Source organism: Acanthopagrus latus, chromosome 9 (genome assembly GCF_904848185.1).
Source record: "Acanthopagrus latus isolate v.2019 chromosome 9, fAcaLat1.1, whole genome shotgun sequence".
Taxonomy (NCBI): Eukaryota; Metazoa; Chordata; class Actinopteri; order Spariformes; family Sparidae; genus Acanthopagrus; species Acanthopagrus latus.
In genome coordinates, this window is record NC_051047.1 from 20480482 (window position 1) to 20500469 (window position 19988).

Genomic DNA, 19988 nt, shown 5'->3' on the forward strand with positions numbered 1-19988 from the left:
CTTTTCCCGTCAGTGCTTTTCAACAAATTCATCTATCTGCCAGATTTATTTATCCCTCTGCAACAGTTCTGCTATTCAGTTGATTCGTCCTTCAAACTGTGCGTGCTGCAGGGAGCAGAGGAGAAAAATCACAAGAAAACAGAGCCGCCGAGAGCAGAACGGCGAGCAGAGGTGTTGACTATGTAAAGGCGAGGGGGCAAAACTCGTCCGGTGCCACAATTGTATATTGATTGTAAAATAAAGTCTCGTTAAACATTCAGCACGCTGTGCAATAAATATATTAAGCGAGTACAATAATGTGCAGTTCCAGACGGGACAAAGGGACAGTGTGTGCTCACAGCTGAGGCTCAGCGGCTGAAATGTGGCTGTTGGGTTCAAGAGAAATGTTCCCGGTAGGTTGATGCTTTTATTTCCATTCTTTTCTTTACTGCACGGCTGTTATAGAGTGGGTTCTAATTACTGGGGATGTGAAGAGGAGTGTGTGTTTGATTTTGTATGTGCCGTTTGCAAGGACATTCGAAGAGTGTTGAAAGCTTGGCACGTGCACTGTGAATCAAAAGTTGGTCGCCAATTTGCCTTGTCTGAATGGGGCTAGGAGTAAAGCTAACGATGACTTCCTGCAACTGAAAGCTCCTCAAGTCCTTTTTCTTCTTGTTGAGAGAAAATACCTCTGCTACCCTTTCTATGCGACAAGTAGATATCAAGTATATGGTGCAAACATGGGTAAAAATACAGAAAATAAATCAAAAGGCTCTACAGACAAACAGGATCTCAGAGCGTTACCAAAACCTTTTGACGACAAAGTTAAACGGTCCTTACAATACTAAACGGAGAGCTGTAAATCGCCGCGTCAATAATGTCGTTTAACCAGAATATATTTTACGCTGACATTTACTTAACGAGGAGAGATCACAATCTGCGAGCAGATTCGGGACCCCGCTCTTGTTTCTTCCTATGGACTATTAACCTTTGCTGTTCGAACACGATTTGTTGAATATGTTGATGAAATTAGCCCTCTCAGATGTGTTCGGGCGGTGTTTGTCCTGCGGCTGGTGAGTCAGGCACAGCGTTTGGGCAGATGGCGGTCGGAGCGGTGCATGAGGTTCACTTGATATTCATCAGGGGAGCTGACCTCTTGCCATGATGAATTTGAGCATCCGACAAACCTCACTCAGAGTTCACGATGCATAGTGAATGGATGCAGAAATTCGAAAAACAAGACAAAAGCCGCTTTCAGCTGCTGGTTTCACTCCCACTGCCGCACTATCTTTATTTAGTTTGGTAAAAAAGAAAAAAAAAAGAAAAAAAAAGAAAGATATTCTGGCAAAAACATGTTAGAACAATAACAAGCACCTGTGCTGATTCAAGGTTGGTTATTTCAAAATAAATGAATGCGGTATCGCTGGAAGAATCAACATTCACCATGCATTAGTAGAAGAGCTGCACGCATCCACACTAAAATTCTTTCTCAAGAACAAAGCTGCAGCCACTTCCACTTTCTTCATCGTGCTGAAGTTTTTAAATGGGTCGCAACCACACACTGGTTGGAATGTAAAAAAACATCCCTGGATCTTTACAGCAAAACCGTGTTGCAGCAATCTCCTAAACAACTGAAGTGGACAGAATTTAAAGCATCGATGAAAAAGAAATCAATAAAGAACTCACAAAATGCCTCCATACAGCTCGTCCAGCCTGATACAAGTCTTTGGAAGCCCTGAGATGCAAAAAGTATTTAAAAGTGTGTTATTTACACTCTTTTTAAAGCATAACTCTCTACTATAGCTGCTAAGCTAAAAGCATCAGCACACACCCAGCCTGAAGTGGGTACACAAGCTCCACTGTGTGTTGAAGGTGTATATAACGACTGGAGAATTTAATTCAGCTGGAAAAGCTGATTTTGGTTGTTTTTCTTTAACATTTTAAAGCAACTCCCCACCAACTTCAGTTGTTTAGGAGAGTGCTACAACGCTGTTTTGCTGTGATGCTCCATCTGCATGAGGGTGAGTAGATGATGACTGAATTTTCATTGTTTGGCGAACTTATCCTTTAAAATTATGAACTCTAACATGGTGTATATTGTTCACTGCTAATGAGCAGACTATTAACTATTGCAAGCGAAATGTGTCATGGTTCTGTTGTTGATTGCAGCTTTATGTGGCTGAAAGGACAAACAAACACACACACACACACACACACACACACACACACACACACACACACACATATGCACCCATGTTATTTATTACACACCTCCTCTCCTTCACACATGAACACAGTCCACCTGGTTCACTGTATGTACGGAGGTGATACCTGTGAGAATGTGTCACCTCACTCTGTTCCCACTGCATCACTGGATGGATCAGTGGTTTTGTGTGTGTGTGTGTGTGTGTGTGTGTGTGTGTGTGTGTGTGTGTGTGTGTGTGTGTGTGTGTGTGTGTGTGTGGTGAAGAGGGGACTATATCTGCTGTGTTTGCTGACTTCTGATTTTGTGCTTGCTACAACATTTTTATTGTCTGTGGAAGAGATTAGAATAATTGTTCATTTGTCAACACTGGAACATTGTATTTACTGTGTGTGTGTGTGTGTGTGTGTGTGTGTGTGTGTGTGTGTGTGTGTGTGTGTGTGTGTGTGTGAAGGGGAGAGAGGATGAGGAGGGGGATCTAGGACAGGTGCTTTATGAAAACCCCTTTGACTCATGGTCTCCTTGCTAATTAAGTTTAGGCTCTTTTATGTGTGTGTGTGTGTGTGTGTGTGTGTGTGTGTGTGTGTGTGTGTGTGTGTGTGTGTGTGTGTGTGTGTGTGTGTCTGGGAGCTGCTTGCCCATCCATGGGAAAGGTTTGCCTTTTCCACTCCCTCATCCTTTGATTATCTCTAACCACCTGACAATAACAGCCTCCAAAAGTGTGGGACCAACCGATCACTCGTACCCATCCTGTGCAATTGAATTTCATCTGATCAATAAGTCAAACATGTTGATATTTTATTCATCGACTGTTTTAAAGGTTAGTTTTCATGGTGCCATATTCATTATCATAGTCTACCTTCTCCTATTTATGTTGCAGCTACATTTACTGTTGTGTCAGCCTTGAGTCATCGCAGCAGGCTGCTCTATCACAAACTGTTTACTTAACATGGACAGCTTCTCTACACATTAGTCATTTAAAATGAAAAAGCAAAAATTCCAAGTACACGGAGGTGGAAGGGTAGAAACACAACCTGCATGTATCAATTTTTACTCATTATTTAGTGATTTTGAAGAATAATTAATCTGGTCTTTTCATCTGAAGTGCAAATTGCTGAAGAATTATTTTAATTTCCTGCTGTTAATTTGAATAACACTGGGCAACAGATTGATACAAAACAGAGGTGGTTTAGCTTTCTATGTGCAAAAATAAGCTGGTATTCGCCAGCAGGGAAGATGGTCTTTAGCCTGAGTGGGAGTTGTTGGCTGAATTGAAAGAAAAGAGGAAAGTATTTTAAGGATGATGCTACTGTTGGTGTGTTGTCACACACCATTACATTCAGTGGGCTCCTTTATACTGGGGGATTCACTTTGTGGTTATTTCAAACCTGCTCGGTATAAATGAGATTTGTCGAAGTCCATTTTGATTTGCTGGGCTATTTTTCACAAAGGCTTTACTCTCCTCTTTTATTTTATCAGTATTGTTGTGTTGTTTTCTTTGATTGAGGGGCTGATTGAAGGATTACATCTAACAGGGTTGCATGTTGGAGAAGAGATGGCAAAAGCGAGTCTCACAAAACATTTCCTTTAAGATCCTTTCAGATTGTAAAAGACAGAGGCCCACAGACCGTCTAATAATGAAAGTGACTTTGTGCATGTCCCTACCCTACAACTGAGTGACTAAATAAAACCAGCAGCCCAAAATCTTTTGTGCAAAATCCGTCGTGAGGAGACACATTGTCAAAAGGAGCAAGTGCATCCACTCCAAATTTATACTGCAAGCTTAAGCAAGTCGAATCGTGCCTGCCACCCACAAGCTATTTTCCACCTGCTGCCCACCTACATCAACAATAGTGAAGCATATTCCAAGGATAAACACAAACTCAAACAGACACAACAGAGTGCACATGGTGGCTACACTCCTCAGATTAACCTTTATCCTCCCCGATGAGACCTGTTGTCTTTACCTGGAGCACTCGGCATTCAGCACGAGCCGGACACATTGCAGAAACAATGCAAACCTTTTCACTCTGAGATAACGCTGGACGCTGGACTTTTAGGAGGCTGGACGCAAGCAGCTCCCCTGACCTCCGGGGTCAAGCCGAGGCCATCGGACAAAAAAACATCCAATTCAACTCTTGAAAGCTCCTGCGGGGCGATTTGGTGTCTTACAATACTAAACACAAAAAATGTGATTAGTTACTAAGGAACAAGTGAGGAACGATCTGATGGAAGTTCATGAATGAGTTTGAGAGGCACAAACTAGTAACGACTCATTAATTACTAATTACTTAGTCATTAGTTACTCTTTGTGTGCCAGCTCAAGAAAAGGGATACATTATGCTAAGAACTAACTAAATGGTCCCTCATTACCTCATTAACACTACTTACCATGTTGTCAATGCTTTATATAACAGTTGCCGATGGTCTTTTTCTGACGAGGACGGGCTGCACTGCAGTAGGGACATGACACCAACTACCTATGACTCCGCTACCTATAACAGTTCGAGGACGTTAGTATAAAGTGTGACCACTCTTTTTATTAATCATGAAGGGGAAGTCTGTCCTTTAGTAACTCATCATATCTACTAAGTCGACCTAAAATAACTCTCAAGGAAGTAAGAGTTGTCCTTGCCTGTCCCCTGACAACTACACACATTATCTGTGCCATATTGTTCAGTGTTAAGACAAACCTTTTTTTTCATTATGAAGTTAAACAAAAGTGTTTTTGTTGTGTTCACTTTACTTTCCAGTTGCAACTACGACACAAGCCTGTAATCAGCGAGAGCGACGGAGAGATAGCGAGAGGGGGAAGAGGAGAGGAGAGAAGGGGATCGGGTTTCTCAGCCGCTCTGTACCCTAATCCTGGATTTGGGAACGGGATGAGGAGATGCAGGTTTGGACAAACACAGGTAATAACAGCGCTGACATGGGATTGGTAGGTGGGGGTAAGCAGCTTGGTAGGAAATAGCAGTTGGTCGGGGGGGGCTCACAGGTCGAGAGAGGGGTGGTTAGGTGTGGGTGGGTGGGATATAAATACCTGCAGTAGACAAGGGCGGCAAAAAATGCAGAGGATATGACAGATGCTGGCCTTCCTGCATCCATAATAGAGAAAAACAGACAGGGACATGCACGACAGAGGCCCTAATGAGAGAAAGCTCAGTAGCTGAGGAACAACCTTTGAGCAGAAGTAGCAGTGATAGTAACTCGAACCTGAAGCTTCATCACTATTCATCTTCGAGAGTCTTGGCTGAGGCTGCGGCTGTGTCTAAAACTGTGAAGAGATCTGAAGTGCTGACATCCATTTCTCTTTGAGAGGAAAAAAAAGGTAACCCATCACAGTTTCCCACTCTCGTGTTCCCGCAAGACCCAAGTGAGAACGATGTTTGACTGAGCTGAGGAGGAAAAGGACAAGAAAAGACAACGAGAAGTGACGGAGGACGAGATAAAGATGAAGACAGAGCAATAGAAGGCGAGACGAAGTTAGATGAAATAAAAACGCAACAAAGGCAAGGACAACGATCTCAAAAAGATAAGAGAAAGGAAAAGGAAAGCAGCGAACACAGAAAATAATCCAATAAAGGGATCACGTCAAAGTACCACTGGGACCGTCTGAAGGAGACTAGAGAAGAATGGCATGTCAGGCGTTCAGTGCTGACTCCTTCACCCCACTCACAGTAGACTCACCCTTACCCATCCTAATGCACCACACCTCTGCTAGTGACTGCCTGCCAAACACCTCCCATACACACAGCATGGTGTCTCCAGGTAAGCTGGCCTCCAACAGGCTTCTGTTCTGAAATATTAAAGGTAAGAAAGCTGATTTCTGTGTCTCATCCGGAACTTGACGACCTGGTGCTTTGGGATTGTGGGTCGGGTCGACTGCCAGACAAAATTAGACGAAATGGGACTCAAAAAATCAACTTTCTTACATATACAACATTTAAACATGCTTTCTTCTGTGACATTCTCAGTGTGTGTGTTTAGCTTTTGCCCAATTGGTTCTTCAAGAAGTTAGGGTTCTTCCAACACCAGAAATGCCTCTGTGCTTACCTAAAATGCTTGTTTGGATATCAGCAGCATTATAAAAAATACTCAAAAGTCGTATTTGCGGAAAAGTCAAACATTTCGTGTTAAAATATCACATTGTCAAAAGTGACAGTCGCCAACAGGAATATTACTTCAGAAAGTAAAGTAAAAGTCTCTGGTATTAGCTTTGGGTTCTGGTGATGAATATACTTACATAGCTGAAGTACAAGTAAAAGTATACATTTATTTATTTACATGTATGTATGTACAATATCAGGTCAACCAGATATTGCCCAGGCTGATTTTCTTATTTTCTGAATCAGTGTTTTGTTTTTTGTTTATTTATTTATTTTTATTCCAACTAACAATGAAATAAATAAATTTAAAATGTGCCACATTTGCAGTGATCCAGCATCTGCAATCAGTACAGTCGAATAAATGAATAAATAGGTTTTTAATTTGAAAATATTTTTTTTAAAGGGAAACTTTAAAAAGAGCTAAGTAAAAGTAAAATAAAATGAATATAAGTTGTCTTTCAAAAAAGGTACTTTCAAAATAAAATTTTATTCATCTACTGAAATATATTGGGTCGTGTGTTTATGTTTTTTTATATGTTTTACTCATTTCATCAATATCAGATTTATGTTCTATGCATATTTATGTATTTATTTCATTCACATATTTATTTATATATTTATTCAGAGAAAACAGAGGTGAAGAATGTAAGTTTGTTTTGCCTCCACGACATGTGATTTAGCCCACATAGTGTTGTCATGTTGTTAAATCCCAGCTGCAGAAAGCAGGGCCCCCGAGAGCCACTTCAGTCTTCCACTTCAACCTACTGACGCTATAAAAAGAAAGCATATAGGCATATGCAGGTATGTGCTTGCGTCGACACTACTGATCATGCAGTCCCATTGGTGCTGCGGGTGAGTTGTTTCTCGTGAAGGGCTACAAGTTGTTTAAATTGACCCACCACACCTTTTTCTCCCCCCCCTCGTCCTGCTGATGCTCCTTATCACACACAGTTGTGTTCGCACGGCAACAGTGAGGACGGATGGGATTGAAAAAATGGGATTTATTCAAAACCAGTCCACATTATGTAAATGCATGTAATCAGCTGGTTTGCCCCAGCTGTCTCTCCTCAGCGGATAATTGCGTTGAGGATATGTTATCAGTTCGACAAACTCCCCAAGGTCTTTTTCACGACGGAGCATTGTGGAGAAGGCATCCTGGGGGTTTCAGTGCCTGCTGATTGTTACAGCTTAGAATAGACTGAGTTAGATCATGGAGAACATTAGTCATACAGTACATGTATATACAGCAGCGGGTCAAATATACTGTATACTGTAAAATGGATTTTTCTTCTCAGACAGTACTGTACTACTGATATTTGGAGGATGTCGACCTCGTCTATATTTGATTTCTGCCTACCAACGAGTCTATTGCTGAAAGGTGAAATGTGGTTGCCTAAAAAAAGGGAATTAAATATAGGATTTGTGAATTAGGTATTGTTAAGTATTTTTATTAACGGTTAAAGGAGACGTAATATGCTATTATGCCTCCCTATATTCACAGAAGGAGTGAAGCTAACTGGACGCTAAAACACACAACAGAGCCACCCTGAGGCACGGTGAGGGGTGCTGGTTCAGGCGTGTGTGAGCTGACCAATCAGAGCAGACTGGGTATGCGGGACGGGGGGGCCTTAAAGAGACAGGAGCTAAAACGGGGGTCACTATACCAGTAATGACCCAAAATGAAACGATGAACCTGAAAATTAGCAAGATCTGCATTAAGTCAAATCTGCCCACACGACACAGAATAAGACAAAAACCTGTCTGCACGTTAGTGCTAGTGCAACTTAACAATACCGGGATGCATGCAGTCATTTTTGAAGTGAACCCCAAGCTGTGTTAAAAGCTGAATACATGATTAATTACATAATTAGCGGAGGTCATTACCAGAGCAACGTTCAACTGTATTTACATAAACTCAACAGAGACGAGCATTCACAGAAGCGGAGAGAGAAGGAGAATGTAACTGGGAATCATTCTGTTCATTTCTCTGTGTGTTTCTCTGGTCACTGGGTTCATTTCTATCCACTTTTACAGAGGCCTGTGTACGATGTGATATCCGTCACATGCACTGTAGCTGACATCTCTCTGCAGTGTCTCTATTAAAGAATAAATGTGTTCAAGTCAGATTGTAATTACATCGCTCTCTCTGGTGATATTGGCCTTTAGTGGCCAAATATTAGCCGTCTGTCTTCATCTTTCTCTCCATTTCTGTCTGATATGTTGGCGCTTTCCTTGGGATAAATTATATTTTCAATCAGAGATTTGAAAGAATACCTTGAATGGGCTTTCAGTGGAAAGTTTAAATGGCCCTTTTTTTCAAATTAGATGTTTCCTTTAGCACCCACTTGTTATGAATATGATTTAAAAATCACGCAGCATCTGCTTTGATGTGAAATTATGATGGATTTCAAAGCCCCACACAGCCCCGACTCTAATCTGACATGTGACCTGCACTCACACCTTCTGTTCTCCGTCCAGACTGTAACCCTATTTGTCTTCATCAGTATCGTCTGGCCTCTCGCTGGGTCAGTCCTCCAAACGCTCCCACATGCACCTGTCCACCTCGTCCCTTGGCAACGGCCCCACGAGCCTACATTACCCAGTCACCCCCTGTCACTACAGCAACCAGCAGGCCACCTACGGCATGATGGCAGGTGAGTGGCGGTGATGGTATGTCTGACAATAACTGCAGGGCAACAATTCATTTAGTCAGTTAACCGTTTGATTCATGCGTCTGACAGCTTTAAGGATTATTCTTCCTATATATTAAATGAAATTTTAAAAAAATATATTAATTCATGATATATGAAGATAAATAGTGCCAGTAATCGACTCTATTTTTGATGACCAAACCAGATTAACACAAGACTTCCAGTCTTCATCCCTGGTTTTAAGACCCTTTTTCTAAACCCTGAGGGGCGATGAAGACATTTTTGTCAGATCTAAAATGTTTTCTCTTCTGCGTTTATGACATGATAACTGGTGGGGAAAAAAAGTTTTGCCAGGAGTTTTGTGGTACCACATGTGGAAAGTGACAATGTCAGCCAATCCAGTCAAAGAAGTCTGAGTCACGCGGATATTACAATGTCGTCCAAACAGTGATGACTTTGATGGAGGTTTTTGATGATGATTATTGTGCAGACAATTACAAGGTTAACTGTGATTATGATAATGAATCTCTCTCTCTCTCTGTAGCTCAGGAGATGCTCTCTGCCAGTATCTCTCAGACTCGTATCCTGCAGACGTGTGGTGTCCCTCACCCCAACATGGTGGGCGGTCCGAACCCATTGCAAGGTAATCATCAGACACACACACACACACACACACACACACACACACACACACACAATCATTCCCTCCCTTGGCCAGACGTTGAGCCTAATAACATAAATAGACAATTGGTTTACTCCCTTTTAATGTTTAATAGGCATTCATTTCAGACTTGATTACCTCGTCTGAGCTCTTTAGCACACTTGTTAAACATGGCTGTCAAAGACACGGCTCACCACTTCCTGGTTATGTGAACCAATCAGGACAAAAGGTCTAGGTGCTTTGAGATTTTTCTATTTTTGTTGGTAGTCTACATTCTAGATCAAGTAAGTATGGATGTGTGATTTATAACAGTTGTCCCTGTATATACACATATATAAATATATAAGTTTGTAACATTTCATATTAAAGCTGCCACGAGACTGACAGTGATATTGTCAGCCTAGCAAGGTTGTACTGAATTTTAACGGCCCTGAAAACCTATTTTCTCAGCTTCAGCTTCTCAAAGTGAGTGATGTGTTTTGGGTTTTTTTTTCCTATAAACTTGGAGAAGTTTTGGTTGTTTGACATGAGGGATTTCCATATTTTGTGTTTGTGTCTGGGCTCCTTTCACTGGGTTGAAGTGGGCGGGCCTCAGTTGTGAAAAGGTGATGTCAAGCTCCAATCGGGAATTCGCGACACTTGAATCAAAGTGTGATGACAGCTGATGGCTTGTTTGCGCGTGTTTGCCGGGCCACTGTCAATCTAATCTGATCCAATCACGCCCACACAGAGTTGATAAGGCAGACCGGCTGAGTGCCTGAGTGTCGAGCTCTTCTGTGCGCAACAGTCACAGTGAAGCGGCCGTTGAATGAAATCCTTCCTCCACAATGCAAACAATGAAGGAAAGGCAAAAGACCCCCAAACCATAATATAACCTCTTTAAAAATGCAGCATTGTGCACGAAATCGTAATTTTCAGGGCAAACATCATTACTGTAATGAAGGAGCAGTGTTTCATAACTCATTAATGTCAGTAATTAACAGAACGCGACAGAGTCAGGTCTTCTCGGAGGAGGATTCACATAATGTTTCTCACTTTTTCAGCGTTTAGCAGCTCAGAATCAGCAATTACATCTTGCGGTGTCAAACCACTACACTATATGACACCACTGTGGTGTCTCTGTCACTGACATGCTCACAGACTGGAAGAATCACCCAGGCATATCCAACTAGTACAATCTATTAGACATGAGGTCACTGTGCACATGTCCTGCACCGCTAATCCCTCTGAATAACTTAAAAATAATGAAGCAAAGACCAAAAAAAAAGAAAAGAAAAAGTCATAATGAGGACATTATCAGAAAAACCTTTAAGCTCTGGAGTAGGTAAAGATAATTTAAATCCTGATGTGTTTCTTTGTTAAAGAAAGTATAATTGAACTATTAAAATGTTGTGTGATATGATGAAGTAGGAGCCAAAAGAGACCGAAAGGAAAATGACCTTAAATGTAACCCAGGTGGCGCTGAGCAATTAATGGCTGTGGAGGAAAATGAAATCGCCTTAAGACCGTTAAGAAGTCGGATTCTAACCACTGGAGTGTAGATCCGCTCAGACGGCGACCCGCTCCTGTCAGCGGTCTAATAAAATTGTGTGGTCTGCGGTGTCGGAGGCTGTGCCGAAAGACATTAGGATTAAAATAAAACAGCTGGCCACATTTATTACCATCAGGGGGTCGTTTGTCACTTTAATGAACTCTGTGTCTGTGCGGTCAGTCGGCCAGTTTGAAGCATTTGTTGAAATCTTTGGACAAGAAAGGTAAATGGACACACCGGGTGACGATAATGAAGGACAAAATCCAAGTTGCTTAGCTTGAAAGAACTAACATTTTAATGCAGAGGCACATCCAGTGTTCGTGTGGTGGAATCGCAAAAAAGAAAAACAAAACTTGTCTGAAGTGGTCAACAACAGCACTCAGCAGAAGGACACCTGAGAGGAGCGGGCAGTGATGGTGTTAGCGCCGTTAGACAGATTTCTATAACTGTGTGAACAGGCTGCGATGAGGTCAAGAAAGAATTTATTTTTTATTTTTTTGAAGCTGCACTCATCTATTTGAGTCAAACAAACAAATGGAAGCGTAATGTGAAAGGTGTTGCTTTGAGAACCTCTCAGCTGTATGAAGCTTTTCAACCTTATTTTTCATTTACAGCAGCCAACTGTTTGTCTGCTGTCTGCCTTGAACAGTCTGCAGCTAAATAACGAGTCTGGTCATTTTTATGTATACAGCCCAGAATCACAAATTCATGCAACCTAATCCCCAGAATAAATAAGTTAAGAACGATTCTGCGTAACCACGGGTCGATTAAATCTTTAAAGGTCTTTAGGTTACATTTTCTCTGTCTCTGTCTTGTCACAATGCTGTGCTTATGCTCTGGAAAGCATCGTCATCAAGGCTGGAAACCTCCCGAGGTCGCTTTCACCACGCCCGGTTCTGTTCCCACAAGAGAGATTTGGGCCTTAGATGGACCCCGACTTCCCGTGAAAAATGTTTGGTTTCGGTCTCTACAAACACAGTTGGAAATTTCCGGATGTTGCTTTCAGTGTCCCTGTTACTGTCACTGCAAACGGCTGGAGCTTAGAAAAATATCCCCTTTTCCTCAGCTGGAAGTGACCAGAGGTCTCCTTCAAAACACCCAGTCCCGTCAGCACAAAGGCGACTGGAAGTGTCTATCGAAGAAACCACAGAAGAGGAAACCCCACTTCAAGGACGGACAGACAAGCAGTAGATTTGTAGACTGAAGATTTAAGTGAATCCAACGGTGCATCCAAGAGGACGACCGAGCAGCAGGCCGAGGCATCGCCACACAACCGGCGAGGAGGTTGTGTGGTGACGGGAGAGAACAGGTCACACAGGATGATTAGCGAAACAAATGTGCTAATGTGTACAGATTATTGGAAACAAAAATACAAATATAAGAAGACTGTAAAACACAAGGGAGCAAGGATCCAAGAGAAGGGCCCCAGGGAGTAACGATCCTGACCTGGTGTATATGTGAGGCGCTGACAGCCGGGTGGTCGATGATTCAGCAGAGGGGAGTCTGAAGAAGGAGGTGGGAACAAGAGGAGGGAGAAATAGTGACACACAAAGCCTGCAGCTCGAGGGAAACAGGAACAAAAACACAACTTAAAGAAACGCAGGATATTTGCCTCAGTCGTTGGTAGAGACCAAAACTCTTCAAGTTCAAATTAAAGTAAAAACACTACCAACTACTAACATTGCTCCTTATCTGCTGTGTGGCACATTTTTGCTAAGATGTCAGCCATAACAATTCTTATGAGCTGATAAAAAGTAAACGCCGTGGTGTCAGCCCGGTTAGGTCTGGATGGAGCATGTACACGGCAGCCAGAGGGTCCATGTCTGTGTACACAAAGGCTTGTTGAGGTGCTCCCGCAAAACCCACCGAGCCCACATGTGTTTTTCGAAAGGGGGTTTGCTTGCTGTCCAGTCTGTCTCCAAAGCTCACAAACAGCCGCCGTGTGCACCGGAGCGCAGCTGCATGGTATCCTCCCCGAGGAGCGTCGTGCAGGCATCATGCACAAACGAGGGCAAAAGCCTCCTCTCTTTCTCCAGGGCGGCGTGGAAAGCTAAAAAGCTTCAAGCTGGATCGTCCAGACTCTCAAAAAGAAAGCTCGATGTTCTCGGGGGCGAGGGTGGGTGATACCGATAAGAAACAAAGAGGCTGCAGGGGTTACTTTTCATGGGGCATTCGCTCTGTTTTTCTTCTGCAACAGGGCAGCCGCACACTGTACCGAGATATCTCCTCCCAGACGTAACGAGACATTTTTAGAAAGCAAGTGAAATCCCTACCCTGACACCTGCGGGATGAGATAAAATCACTGACGTATTAAGTTTTAGTGTGGAATCATTGCTCTCCAGCTGGCGTATAGATCCAGCTCCACAATTCAGCGGGTCAATGAAAGCCTCGTTTTTTTTTCTACGCTCACATACACACTTTTGGTGAGAAAACCCATTTTGAACATCAGGCTGTTGTTGCATTTAACTATTTCTTCTGTGCGCCTCCGGGGAGAGATGGAGAGTCCAAAATGGCTCAAAAGCTGCTGGTGTCAGGGCAATATTTAGCTGTATCCGAGTTTCAGATGGAGCCTTAAATGTTGTTACCTCGGGTTATACAGGAAAAGTAGGCCACTGCTATCTGCTGCATATGCTGAAATCGAATAATGCACCGTACGACTGTATAGGCTCATCCTGACTCGCTGAGTACATAGATGTAAGCGTTATTGCTCTGAGAAAATGAGTCGTGGGAAAAGATGATACCTGTGCAAACATTTAGTCTGCCCTCAGTGATGTGAACTGACTGGACAAAATATACTACTGACAGCAGATGTACTGGAACAGGTGACAGCCTGAATGGATGAGTTGAAAAACATGGCACGGTCTTCTTACAGGCAAGGGTCACTGCAAATCAATACCAACGGCCCAGACACATCAGATTGTCATCAGAGAACTGGTGGTGACAAAGACTGATTGTTGTGTTGCGCTCGAACACACAGCAAAGACCACAGCTGACGGCCAACTAGCTCTTATGATCTGTGCTGGCCCGGAGAGTAAATGTCTCTCCATGCCGCGAGGTAGCCGCACTCTGTATTCGTTCAGAGGCTCAGGGCGGCAGATAAACAGACTGTTGTTATGATGAAGTGACATATTTTCTGACATAACGTCTCGCTCTACATGTTCAATTGGCCAAAAAGGCAGCTGACAAAGGGGGACGACTTTAACGGTGCACGACACACACCACAACAACCAGGGCTGTAAAGCGCTCAATGAAAAAAAATAATAAGATCCGGCCTGGTGTGTCAGGGTCCTGAATTGTTTTTGCATGATCACCTGTATCCTAACATGGGAGAGGTCTCCGCCATGGACACAACGGGCCCCTGAACTGGTGTGATGAGTATGGAAACGATGTGAGTCGCAGTCAACCAGATGTCAACCCAGCTGAACACCTACGAGAGATTTTGGACTGGCGTGTATCGGGAGAAGGTTGATGCGTCCCTCCAGTGGAGTTCCAGAGACTTGCAGATCTCTTGTGGTGGTCGAACACTTGACGTCATTTTTCTGGAAATTCTTCACCCATCTGTGGGTGCACACATGACACAACAGCTGTGTGCGGCCTCTACATTACAACCTCCCGTGTAGCAGGTGTTGCAGTTGTTACAGATTTTTTTTTTTTTTGCACTGCACTGCAATCCCACTAACACAAGAGGGGAGTGTTGCATTGCTCATAGCAGATTCAGTTATCAGCTATCAAACGCGAGCAATCTTTAGGGTGGGCAGAAGCCGACAGTTCTGGGCTGCTGTCGAACGTAAAGCTACAGATGAGGTCTTGTCTGCTCCTGCGGTGCGATGAGAGCGGCGGCGACACTGATGAGTGCAGTTGTTTGTCTCCCGCTGCAGCCGTGCACAGTGCTGATGCAATGAGACAGCTTCATATTCCAAAATAATGATCGGTCAACCTCCCCATCTGGTACTCTGGCAGCAATATGTCATTAAAACTAAACAAAAAGGCAGCTTCAGCCATCAGATCCCCTGTATCGAACCACTCCACTTTAACAGCCCGCAGAAAGCAGAATCTCCAATATGAAGGTTTGTAGCCTAAAGTGTGTTACGTAAGTGTTACAAACCAGCTGAAGGAGGCAGTGCAATGTTCAGTTTGAGTTGAGAAGAGACCCTTTTAAATCAAAGAAGGGGACTCCAGCCAAGGATGAGAGCATTCTGGCAGCGTGTGAATGGGTCTGGGTTAACTGAGCAGATAAATAACTGGAACAAGGGGCAGGGGAGTGAATGGCTATTCATCAGAACACATTCGGTGTATCTGAGCACCGTCAGTGGAGCTGACTCATGTGTGCTTCCTGGTTTACACAGAGATCCAAAGAAGGCTTTCTCACTCTCACGAATGATAATCATAATTAAAAAGATACTGCAGCGTGTTGGATATTGTGGCGGAATAACAGAAAACAATAGCTCGCAGGTTCTGCCGGGGTTTTTATTCTTAGTAGTTCATTGAATCTCGAGGGAGCGCGTCAAAACTGTTTTTGCGCTGTCAAAATAACGGCTCTCGGTGGGCCGCGTGGGAATAATGTCTGCGCTTTGCTCTCGGCACCCCTCTGACAGTCTGACTCCCTTGTGACACCGACCAACTAATTTTCTTTCTCTGCCCTCTCTCTCTCTCTCTCTCTGCAGGGTCTCTTACTCCTTGCTTGTACAAGTTTCCGGACCATGGTTTAAGTAGCGGTTCCTGCGCGTTAAGCCACGGTTTCTCCTCACTGCCCTCGGCCTTCCTCTCCACTGATGAGGCCCCCGGGGGCCCCAGCATTGGAGAGGTGAAAGCGGACGCCCAACGGAAGAGCGTGCGGGACCCGGAAGATGCCCCCACCATGGACTCCCCGCAGATACGAGAGCTGGAGATGTTCGCCAATGACTTCAAAATACGGAGGATCAAACTGGGTAACAACAGCAGCTGAGACTGACCCCAGTACCGGGATTGTTTGTGTTGTTCGCTCTCGCCTCGCTGCTTCTCTGCACGCGCTGATTCGATGAAGTGTTTCTCTCTGTGTTTCTCTCTGTGTTTCACTCCAACCACCAGGCTACACGCAGACCAATGTGGGCGAGGCTCTCGCTGCAGTGCACGGCTCAGAGTTCAGCCAGACCACGATCTGCCGCTTTGAAAATCTGCAGCTGAGCTTCAAGAACGCCTGCAAACTCAAGGCCATCCTGGCTAAATGGCTCGACGAGGCCGAGCTGGCTGGAGGTGAGTCACACACGTCCACACAACTGCATCGACCTCCACTTGGCTAAACACAATCTCGCGCTGACATCCTGATGAGGTAACACTTGTGTTAAATCAAGTTGTGAATACGCTTTTGAGTGAGTGTGACAGGATGCTTTCCTTGCATGATTGTGAAGATTGAACACTGGCTTGTCAGCCCAGCCACCACTGTACATTTCTGGAAAACGCAGCTATGAAAAAATGGTACTTTGCATTCATATCAACACCAACACTTCTAACATATGTAGCATGTATATTAGCTGACCTTCCTATCAGGAGGAAGAGAACTGTGGCCTGACAGATTAACAAGGTTTCATGGCCAGAGACCACTTTCAGACCACTGTTTGCTTCAACTTTCAACTGACAGCCGGTTACCTTTTGCAACATTTCGGAGCCTATAAGGATTTTGATCGAGACGTCAGGACATTTTCCAGCCGTGTTCGCGGAGACAAAACCGAGTATTTTAAGCCAGAGTATGATGTTTTCCTGATCCTAATTGTCTGTTTTGTATGCCTAAACCTTACAAAAGGAGATATTAAGAGACTGAGTACTGAAACATACACATGAACATGTACACATTCAACATGCTTGTGGTTTGCAGAAATCCTATTCTATTATTTGAGTATGAATGCAAGTTTAAAGGCCTGACGAAAAGAAACTATTTTGAATAAAGTCTAACGCAGATGTTTGCAGCTTTGTGAAGCAGAAATATGCTCTTTCTTCTGTCTTTTACCCTTGGAGGGGTCCCAGCCCTTTGGTTGTGAATCACTGGTTTTAAAAAATTCATGCGAGAACATTTTAACAGCCGAGGTATTGGATTTTTTAAGACGCGAGACCCTTTATTTAATCCAAAGGGCACGGCAGGACGTAGCGGAAGAGGTGACAGTTATATTAGCCCTAAAGAAATGTCGCTCCAATGATGCTCCAACAGGTTCAGTTCATTAATTAACATCTCCCTTTTTCCTTCTGCAGCCTTGTACAGTGATAAAATAGGAATGAACGAGCGCAAGAGGAAAAGGAGAACAACTATCAGGTATCAACCGTGCGAACTAAAGATGCAAACTGTGTCACACAGTGATGTTGGGTTTCATGTAGCTCATCCTCCCGCTTCTCTTTTCCACCTTTCTCCCCCACAGCCTCGGAGCTAAGGAGGCTCTGGAGCGCAGCTTTGTGGAAAAAAATAAGCCATCCTCCCAGGAAATAGCCCGCATAGCCAAAGGCCTCCACCTGGAGAAGGAGGTGGTGAGAGTGTGGTTCTGCAACCGACGCCAGAGAGAGAAGCGGGTGAAAACCAGCCTGACTCTCAGCTCCTGCTTCAGCAAAATCAGCCCGAACTGCATCGCGCAGATGAGCAAAGCACAAAGGCCGATGACGTAATTCAAGGTTCGATCCGTTCACCTCCAGTCTGGCGGAGGTTGGAGTGAAATGTGTTGCAGGAATCATTTCACCGCGAAAGAGGGGAGCATTTCACCTGACAGTACACACTGCCCTCGCCCTGCATTCACCAGCTGCTGATGCTCTCAAAACAGTTTAATTAATTTAACGTTCAGATGAAAATCCATATCCTGTGAGATCAGCCTGACAAAAAAAAAAAAAAAGAACCTGAAAACCACTGAAAACGCCACAATTCTGCTAGAAAATCATGAGTCACTGCCGTTTTGCTACTTGAATCCAAAGGAGTAAATGTTTGTTCTTATGTGCTGTGGTTGTCTTAATATTTTTCAAACAGTGTCTCTTTAATCTCTCCGTGCCCCAGAAAAAGAAAAGGAAAAAAAAAACAAAACACAAAGAGCGACCGAGCCAGTCATTTTTCATTCTTGAAGTTGAAACTGTGAAGATAAGAGGTTTCCATTAACCGCACATGACGCTGCAGCTCCCAGACCTGATATTTAAATGCACTGACTCTCAGCTGTGCCTTATTTGCTGCTGTGTGCATACTCAAAGTACATTAATTACACAGACCAGATAATAATTTATTCCATCAGCAGCGGCGTGCAGATGAGTACTCAGGCAGATCCGCCCTGTGCCTTTCTAAAAAAAGTCCTTGACTTTGTCCCGTTTTTTGAGAGAAGGGACATTTCTGCATCTGCGTTGATCCTTTGTGTCGATGTTATTGCTGTTGTGTGTTTATGATCACAGCCGATACCCCTGTGTCCTCTAATTAATAAGAAAGATCTTTGTTTTATTTATTTTAGCTGTGGTCAAAACTAATATATTTCACTCAAATCTAATATATTGTGTTGATGGAGTTTACTGAGATTTGATCTATGGTTTTGAAGTTGGGGATATGTGAAACATCTCTGTCAACAGATGGGCCTCAGCTCGGCTGTTTCCCTGTTTCATATTTCATGTTTGTTGATGTTGCGCTTCTGCCGACGCCGCCCTGCCAAAGTGTCAGACAAAGAACATCCAGCCAGTCGCCACTCTGACCTGGTTGGGATGACTGATGTCTCAAGTGAGGAAGCAAGCTGCGACTTTCCTTTCAGACAAAAAAAAATATATATATATAAATATATATAGGGCTTCATATTCATCTTACATCAAAGGAAGGGAATGATAGACCATGAACGTCTCAGACAGATAGATATGAAGTGCCTTCCTGTAAATATGCCAAAGACATCGCTGGTTAGTACAAAATGAGCACTTGTGCTGCAGTCGTCTTTAAAGGAAGATAAATCTGTTTAATTCATTTCTGACAATAAAAAGGAACCATGTCATGAAGACTTACATGTGCACTCTCTCATCTTTTTTTCTTCTTTTACCGTAGTTATATTACCCTTTGAATATATACATCAGGAGAGAGCGGGAGTCTAGTCATGCGCACAGCGTGAACTGCACGAGTCAGGGGTGTGTCGCCGGGGATTCATAAATAAAAGCTGTGAGACATCTTAATTCAGACACAAGCACTTTCCACTGTGATTCATGTACAGCTGTCTAAGTGGAGCGCTGTCAGGGGAAATAAATGCAGCAGGGTCGTCGACTGCTGACATGTTGCTGAGGCTGTACGGCGGGAAGTTGCAGCCACGATGCGCAGAATTAGAAGTTTCTTCCCGGCAGTGGCACACAAAGTATTTGCTTGTCTTCATCCAAGTCCTTTAGGATTGTTATACTGTTATGTATCATATCATCATTTAATGTTTTTACTCATGCAGTCATGTAAAAGCAGGATTTTACAGTTGGTTGAGGTGAGACTGCAACTACCAATAATCCATTCTGAAAACAGTGGGAAGTACCAATTCATCGCAATAACCCAGAGCCAGAAGTGACACCTTAATAATCTTTAATCTTTTCAAATCAAAAGGTCAAGAAGACAATCCTAGTATTTGTGAAGCTAAAAGAAATGGTTAAAGGGTAACGTCACCAATTTTGCATCGAAAGTGTGCCTGCAGGTTTGGGGAGTAAAAAAGTAGTATGAAGTCTTTTGTGGCTCCAGAGGAAGCTGCGGGCAGCCTGATATGTATTATGTGAGTGGTGTTGCTCAATGGCTACGCTGCATTGTGGGTAATGTAGGGTCCAGATTTGAAAGAGCAGTCCACTGGTCTAACTTTGTATTCCTTTAACTAAAATCAATATACAGAAGAATCATAGAAACCATTTTTTTTAAATT

The 19988-nt window shown here is 43.4% G+C and overlaps 1 protein-coding gene across 1 annotated transcript; it reads left to right on the plus strand.

Annotated features, from left to right (window-relative positions):
* The first annotated feature begins 5407 nt into the window (after positions 1-5407).
* pou1f1 (POU class 1 homeobox 1) lies at positions 5408-19079 on the plus strand. The gene is made up of 7 exons (XM_037109902.1): positions 5408-5950; positions 8793-8942; positions 9484-9582; positions 15796-16059; positions 16199-16363; positions 17354-17414; positions 17518-19079. The coding sequence occupies exons 1-7, from the start codon at positions 5815-5817 to the stop codon at positions 17756-17758; spliced, it is 1116 nt and encodes a 371-aa protein (XP_036965797.1). The 5' UTR covers positions 5408-5814; the 3' UTR covers positions 17759-19079.
* Positions 19080-19988: the final 909 nt, after the last annotated feature.

Bases quoted from the DNA above. Each gene is read 5' to 3' on its own strand.
- pou1f1 (XM_037109902.1), top strand. From the start codon at position 5,815: ATGGCATGTCAGGCGTTCAGTGCTGACTCCTTCACCCCACTCACAGTA. The intron at 9,583-15,795 runs GTAATCATCAGA...CTCTCTCTGCAG, and splicing joins CGGTCCGAACCCATTGCAAG to GGTCTCTTACTCCTTGCTTG. The intron at 16,060-16,198 runs GTAACAACAGCA...TCCAACCACCAG, and splicing joins AATACGGAGGATCAAACTGG to GCTACACGCAGACCAATGTG.